The sequence below is a fragment of the Triticum aestivum genome, chromosome 5D, assembly GCF_018294505.1.
Source record: "Triticum aestivum cultivar Chinese Spring chromosome 5D, IWGSC CS RefSeq v2.1, whole genome shotgun sequence".
Lineage (NCBI taxonomy): Eukaryota > Viridiplantae > Streptophyta > Magnoliopsida > Poales > Poaceae > Triticum > Triticum aestivum.
Genome location: NC_057808.1, coordinates 494,799,966 through 494,807,395, shown reverse-complemented (window position 1 = coordinate 494,807,395; position 7,430 = coordinate 494,799,966). Strand labels below are relative to the sequence as shown.

General features: G+C 43.2%; 2 protein-coding genes across 2 annotated transcripts; both read right to left on the bottom strand.

Moving 5' to 3' along the window:
- Positions 1–537: 537 nt before the first annotated feature.
- LOC123125706 (peroxidase 2) lies at positions 538–2,037 on the bottom strand. Its single transcript, XM_044546177.1, has 2 exons — positions 1,768–2,037; positions 538–1,425 (listed from the first exon to the last, which is right to left on the bottom strand). Exons 1-2 carry the CDS (start codon positions 1,984–1,986, stop codon positions 649–651), a joined length of 996 nt encoding a protein of 331 aa, XP_044402112.1. The 5' UTR covers positions 1,987–2,037; the 3' UTR covers positions 538–648.
- A 4,516-nt stretch (positions 2,038–6,553) lies between these two features.
- LOC123125705 (mavicyanin-like) lies at positions 6,554–7,134 on the bottom strand. Its single transcript, XM_044546176.1, has 2 exons — positions 6,963–7,134; positions 6,554–6,858 (listed from the first exon to the last, which is right to left on the bottom strand). The coding sequence occupies exons 1-2, from the start codon at positions 7,132–7,134 to the stop codon at positions 6,554–6,556; spliced, it is 477 nt and encodes a 158-aa protein (XP_044402111.1).
- Between the last annotated feature and the right edge of the window lie 296 nt (positions 7,135–7,430).

The following is a 7,430-nucleotide window of genomic DNA, read 5'->3' as shown; positions in this document are numbered from 1 at the left end:
GCATCAAGAATAATACCACTCTCCTCAGTTTGCAATCCAACTGCATGTGTTTGCACCGTGTCTTGTCCTTGCTTAGCACATACATGACCTGGTGCAAATTTTTCACCCAGCTAAAGCAGAGACCATTTGTGCGTCTGTACTTCTTCAATTGTTTAGCTCTCCACAATTCCCCTGAATTTGCATGTTGCTTGCCATCAAATATACTACTCACTTTGATCTAAATTATTGACACCGCTTTAGTACAACTTTTTACTAGAGTTGTATTAAAACAATGTCAATTAATTTGGATTGAAGGGAGTATCTAAATTGTTTAGCCCCACTTTATCATGTCGATTGCGCCTACGAAGAGTACACATTCTAGTTGGTACCTGACTCAGTAGCCACTTTGGACCGATGACGGCCCAACCTGTTAGTACGGGGTAAAATATGTAATATGGCAAGAAAAGTAGAGCGATCTTCAGGAAGCTGAGTAATTTTGTTAAATCAGAATGTTGTTAAGAAAAGCAACTTGTACATAGCTAATTTGAGGCTCGATAATGAAGTAGATATGTAACTAGAATGAAACCAAAATAACAAGGATTACACCAACAAAGTCCACAAGTTGTAGCTGCCCAAGTTCGCACTTAATTATGTTTAATTCCGCCGATTCTAGCTCGCGTTGTTGGTGGCGAAGCAGACCTTCCTGACTTCGCCGGGGTCGGTCCCGGTAAGCACCTCGATGCCTCCCATCTTCACCATAGCCCCTGCGAACCTGGCCATCCATGCGATGGGGTTAGCGGCGTTGTCGGTTACCATGGCCGCCGTCTTGTTGCCGGTTGTCGGTGTCTGGTCCATCAATGTCTGGTCCGACGTGAATAACACCTGCCCAGAGGCCACGTTATGGTAGAACTGGTTGCTCAGCTTGTTCGGGTCCGTCACGCGGTTGTTGCTCACGGAGATGAATCCCCCGCCGTTCCTCGGCGGCGGGCACACCTTCTTGAGAGCCGCCGCAAAGGTGGCGTTCATAGTGGGGTCGACGGTGGGGTACAACCGTGGGGTGACAAAGTTGCAGTGCGTGAGGCCGAAGGAGTGCGCGCCGGAGAGCACCACCAGGTCCTCTGCGTTGAGGCCTTTGGTGGCGAAGTTGTCAAGGAGTTCTTGGAGCTGAAATGCCGGGGACGGGATGCCTTGGAAGACCTCGTCGGCGATTGACCGGAAGCCGTCAAGGCGGCCGGATGGCATGTGAAAGTTGAAACCGCCTGAGGCGACGATGGAGTCACGCGCCGCAAAGGCCAGGATGTCGGCACATGAGACGACACGAGAGCAGACGGCCTCCACGGCGGCCTTGATCTTGTTCACGGCGTCGTACCCGCGCAGAGGGATTGTTGTTTTCTCAGTTTGCGGGTTGCTGGTGGTCGGGTCCAGCAGAATAGAGGCATCGCAACCCTGTAAAAGGTCATTATAAATATACTTTTCCAGATTTGTACGTATCTATGTAGTACATTTCGGTAAAAGTTCATGGAAATACAAATTATACACACATGAAAAATCTGATAGTGTATTATTTCCACCTTGACAGTTTTAGTTTATTCTTGAATGTTAGTAGTTAAAATTAGAAAGTTCAATGCATGCTTTCTTGATAGTCTCATGTATTCAAGAAGGGACACAGGGGTAGTATGTTTATATGGAATAAAAATGTCACATATGAAGTTTATATAGATTTCCAATGAAACCCCAAGTGTTCCAAAATGTAGCGTGGCATGCATGTGTTTTCATTAAGGTACGTACCCTGACAAAGCAATCGTGGAAGAAGAGGCGAACAAAGGCGGCGCCCATGGTGGGGTCATTGTTGATCATGCCTTGCACGACGTTCCTCACCGTGTCCTCGGCTTGCGGGCACGACGAGTAGTAGAAGCCGTGCTGCAGCCCCGCGGCCATCGACACAGAGCTCAGCGCAGCGGCCATGAACGCCATGAGCACCACAACCTTGCTGGGTGCCATCGCCATCTCCAATTCTTGTTCACTTACTACTGTTTGCGTGTGTCTAATGAAAGAGACTTGCAGAGAGAGTGCTTGATGGTGACAATAGTGTGGTTTCGACGAGTATTTATAGATCAAGAAGGCCATGAGGACGAGCACGTACATGCATGACCTTATTAGCTAGTGTGTTTAGTTCAGTGCATACAAAGAATTCGTCTGAATGATTAGGAGGTTGGTTACCGTACCACACTGGTAGTTGAATTATTTGCAGCTATGGACGCGTTGACAATGCCACATGATATCGTATTATTTTCGTAGAAGATTAGGAAATCACAAGTGTACAATTAATAATCTGGATGATTAGTTCGTTACAGCATGTTGACACTCTTTTTTTGGCGTGGGGGAACAGCATATTTTGACTCATGGGCTTGAACTATGTTGGCAGGAGATTAATCCTAGCTAGGTTGATGAGTTAGGAGTTAATTCCAGCTTTGTTGATGACCATGTTAACACTCCCACCGGCAGTTAGGGGTAACGCAATGCGGCTTCTCAATGATTAAAGTCAGTCCCTCGGTTTGGCATGCAGATGATAATCACCGACTAGCACTTATTTTAAGACAGGCGCTTGCTGTGGACATTCCCTCCCGATAATCAAGGTGTTTGTCCGTTGACACCAACGTCAACTTGACTTGGGATCGACTCGACTCAACCTCAACCCCAACGTTGGTTGTGGTCTCCACCACCGCCGCAAATTAAGCTGGCTTTTGTTCGTTGGTCTCCACGAACGTTCTTATGTCAGATGAACCAGGTTCACTTATTGAAGCTGAGCATCAAGCGCACTAAACATGATTTTGTTCACGATCTTTAATTGATTTTTGTAATTGCGCTGCTGCCTGCTGGCTTCCATGCAGGAGTTGATTGTGCTTCTTCTTTTTTGCTGGTAGACCTGATGTACAGATTGCTGCGGTGATATATAGATTATAGAGCGGAATTGTGCTAACAAGAACAAATTAGTGCACAAGTGGATCTAAAACATTATTTTGTCCATGATAATTAATTTATTTTGTAAGTGCACTCCTGGGTTCCATGGAGGAGTTGACCTGCCGTGTACGTACATTGCTGCGGTGATATAAATCATAGTGCGGAATTGCGCTAACAAGATCAAATTGATGGATGAGTGGATCTAAACATAATTTGTTCATGATCCTTCATTGATTTTGTAAGTGCGCTCTTGGTTTGCATGGTGGAGTTGACCTGTTGTGCACATTGCTGCGGTGACATAGATTATAGTGCAGAATTGTGCTAGCAAAATCAAATTAATGTATGAGTGGATCTACAACATATTTTGTATCTGTTTAATTTTCGCACGTTTGCTTTCCATTTACATTTACATTTTATTTTTATATTCTTTCCTTTTTACCTTTTTACTATATTTTATATTTTAATTTATTTTGCTGGAAAATAATGGAACATTTTATCAATGCACATGAGCACATACATAATCATTCATGATTTGTTTTAAAACCAGGAACTTATTTGTTAATACATGTTTTTTAGTGTAGGGAACATTTCCCAAATATTAAATGAGTTTTTTAATTCAATATATGAACATAATATTTATGTCATCCATGAACAATTTCCCTTTTTGCAGTATATGATTTTCATGATATAATATGAGTTCTATGAGTTTTACAATAAATAAATCTATTATATACATTCTATGAAAATATATAAATAAGTAAAATTATGAAGATTATTGGGCCACACTAGTGGGGAGGATATCAGGTGATACCATCTCTTAGATGCTCCCATGATACCAATTCGAAAAATTCAACTTTAAATGTTTTAAAAAAACCGAAAAAATCATGGATGTTCACAACATATCTGTCTACCAACCCTAAAAAAATTCATATCCAAATTAGATATACACATTGAGAAACAACAAAGACACATATATTATGAACATCCATGATTTTGTTTTTGGAATTTTTTGAAACATTTAAATTTGAAGTTGTTGAATTGGTATCATGGGAGCATCTAAGTGTTGGTTGCACCTAATATTTCCCCCACACTAGTGGCCTATCCATGTAGGAACCTTTCAGGCTTTTGAATGACTGTATCGGTCGCATTACTGGATAGGAGCCGAACAAACGCACACTAGGCGTCACACCTGGGCAGGCCCAATCGCACGTACGTAAGGCGCCTGTAGCGACTCATGTCGTGTAGGGAGAATATCATACGGAAACCAACATTCGATGGAAACCGGTGAAAACCACGAGAAGAGGATATTTCGAAGTTTAAAAAATCTGAAAAAAATACGAGATGTTAAGAGGATCATGTTTTACTGCCACAAAAAAATTCAAGTTGAAACACATTACGAGATGTGAGCTATGAAAAAGACAAAATCAGCATTGAATAGTGCCGAACAGTAATATCACTATTCAGGGCTGAATTTGTCTTTTTTATAGCTCACATCTCGTAATGTGTTTCAACTTGAAATTTTGCGCGGCAATAAAACATCACCCTCTTAACATCCCGTATTTTCTTCAGATTTTTTCAAAACTTTAAAATATGGTTTCCACGAAGTTTTCATTGAATATTGGTTTCCGTATGATATTCTCCCCACAGGGTGCCCCGTTTTCCCATCCTCTAGTTGTACAGTGGCGGTCCGGGTTTTCTAAGACGACTATAGCAAAACAGTTTCCTGTAAGGAGCATTGTAGCAGATCAGGTTACTGTAGCAGAACAGTTTGAGTGAAAACATAGTTTTAAATTATGTGAAATTAGTGAAATCACTTCTTTACAATAAGCGATTTTTTTTAGTTGAGCGAAATGAGTGTTTTGTATTAAGTGAAATCAATGATTCGGAAATTATTTAAATTTGTTGATTGAAATGAGTGAAATATGTTGTTTTAAATGAGTGAAATTGCTCTTTTTGAAAATGATTGAAATTGTTTATTTGAACTGAGTGAAACAAGTCTTTTGAAATGATTGAAAGTGTTTTGAAATGAGTAAAATCTGAGTTTTGAGATGAGCGAAATCAATGTTTTGAATATATTCTACACTGAGTTTTTAAGAAACGAGTGGAATTTGTTTTTAGAAATAAGTGAAACATGTTTCACTAATTTTAAAATGGATTACAACATAATCCACTTTGATCTCGTTTTAGATCTCGACATCAGAAATCGAAATATGTAAACTGATTTAAAAATAAATCTTGCTTCATAAGATACCAAAGAATGAACATCTCAGAAGAACATAAAGTAGTAGTACTAGTTTTTCTATGGATGAAGAGACATAACCATATGTGCATGCAACCAATATCTCACGCTCTGACTCGCTGACATAAAGTTGACATCCTTTCTAGGCGTATCTAAAAGAATGGGTTATGTATTCTACATACCAGTGCGCAGGAAATTTCTAGAATAATATCACCTAGCATTGTGAGAATCTCGAAGCCAGAACAAACGACAGATGCAGGCACGGGAGGGGCCTGAGCACGGTAGATTTTCCTTCTTCCATCAACAATAATGCGCATTTTAATTTATTGTATGTGTATAGCACGAGTCGAACAACTCATAAATCTTCATGGTACGGGGATCATTACATGGATCCAGCAGTGCGATTGATCACATCGTGCACGATGTGATCCAGCAGTACGGGCAACATGGGGCTGATGTTCATCTTCTACCTCAAGGCACCATCATGATTAGCTACTGTATGTAAAAGAATTGAACAAGAAGAATTGAACAGATCAGCAAAGAGTACCTGGGTCCATGTTTAGATCAAAGTGGTGTGCAGGCTGTAGTTCATCATGCAAGGCAGCTTCATCTTCTTCCTGTACAGGTTGCCCATACAAGGCAGCTTCATGTTCTTCCTCATCTGGTGGTGCTATGTTCAAGTCCATGGCCATGGATAGTGTGTGTGTGGTGTACTGTTTGCTTCATGTGAGCTGCCTTTTGTAGCTGGGTTAGACGCTTGGGTTTCAATTCTTAAACATGGCGCCTCTTCTAATTTCTCTGGTGCCAAGTACTATTGTTACTTTAGTAGTTTAAATGGCGGGAACAGTGAAAGTGGAGCTCAACTCTCTGGCGCCAAGTACTTTCTGGTGTTTGGATTTTTTTTTGCTTTATGTTGCCATTAACTGTACACTAGAATCGAAGCAACACTCGAGCTGCCAGTAGCTTAAATGAGAGGTGGAAGGGGGTTTCTGCAGACTTTGTTAATTTGTCTTGACACACCCAGACGCACACTTTCTAGCGGGCGGAGGGAGTACATACCAGTGCGAAGGAAATTTCTAGAATAATGTCTCCTAGCATTTTTGGTGAGAATCTCGAAGCCAGAACGAACCGCAGATGCCGACACGGGAGGGGCCCAAGCACGGTAGATTTTCCTTCTTCCATCAACAATAATGCGCATTTTAGTTTATAGTATGTGTATAGCACGAGTCGAACAACTCATAAATCTTCATGGTATGGGGAACATTACATGGATCCAGCAGTGCGATTGATCACATCGTGCACGATGTGACTAGCAAAAAAAACAGACACGAACAAGGTAGTTGATACAGGGGGCTGGCCGGCAGCGGCAGGTCATCACCACTTGGAAACAAAGGGCCGCCTGGACTTGTGAGGAGTAGACGACGATGGCACCGTCGACCACGGAGCTGGTGCAGGCGCAGGCGAAAGCGCGTCCGCGGCGAGGATGGTGACGTTGAGCTTCAAGCCCATCTGGCAGTGGTTGCCCACGGTGCAGATGAACCACCTCCTCCCCGCGTCGCCGAGGTGGACCTGGTCGGCACCGGACCTCCAGGCGGCGCCGCCCTTGGTGTCCTTGCACGCCTTGAAATCCGGGCCGCTCACCTCCACCACGTTATGGAGCGCCTTGTTGTACTTGAACACTGCAAGCACGCGCGCGCATCTCCGTGAATCAGTGAGCAGCTCAATCTCGTTTGTGCAGCGAGAACGAAGGGCACATGGTAATGGCTAATGGATGCATGATTACCTAGCGCGTCGCCGACCGTGAACTGCTTGCTCTTGGACCAGGCGGTGTAGTCGAACCCGAGCGTCCACCCACTGCCGTCGCCCACGGGGTGGACCGTGGCAGAGGCAGCGAGCAAGGGGAGGAAGACCATGGCGATTCCCACCGCCACGGCAAGCATCTGCTTGGAAGCCATGGAGATTGTCGAGCCCTGAAACTGAAACTACTTCTTCCTATTTACTTACTGCTCTCAGGCTGTACTATGGTGTGATGACTGATGAGAACAAATTAAAGCACACATACATGGTTATATAGGAGTGACAATGATCTTGTACGTGCATGGGAGAAATAGTCAAGACACAGGATGGAACTAGTAGCTCCTCGTCGGAGTTACCAATGGAAGGATAGTGATGCATGGTTGACACGGTCTGCATCTTCCTTTGCAGCTCTTCGTCCAAATGTCATCTGAGAGCAAAGGTTTGACACTTTCGC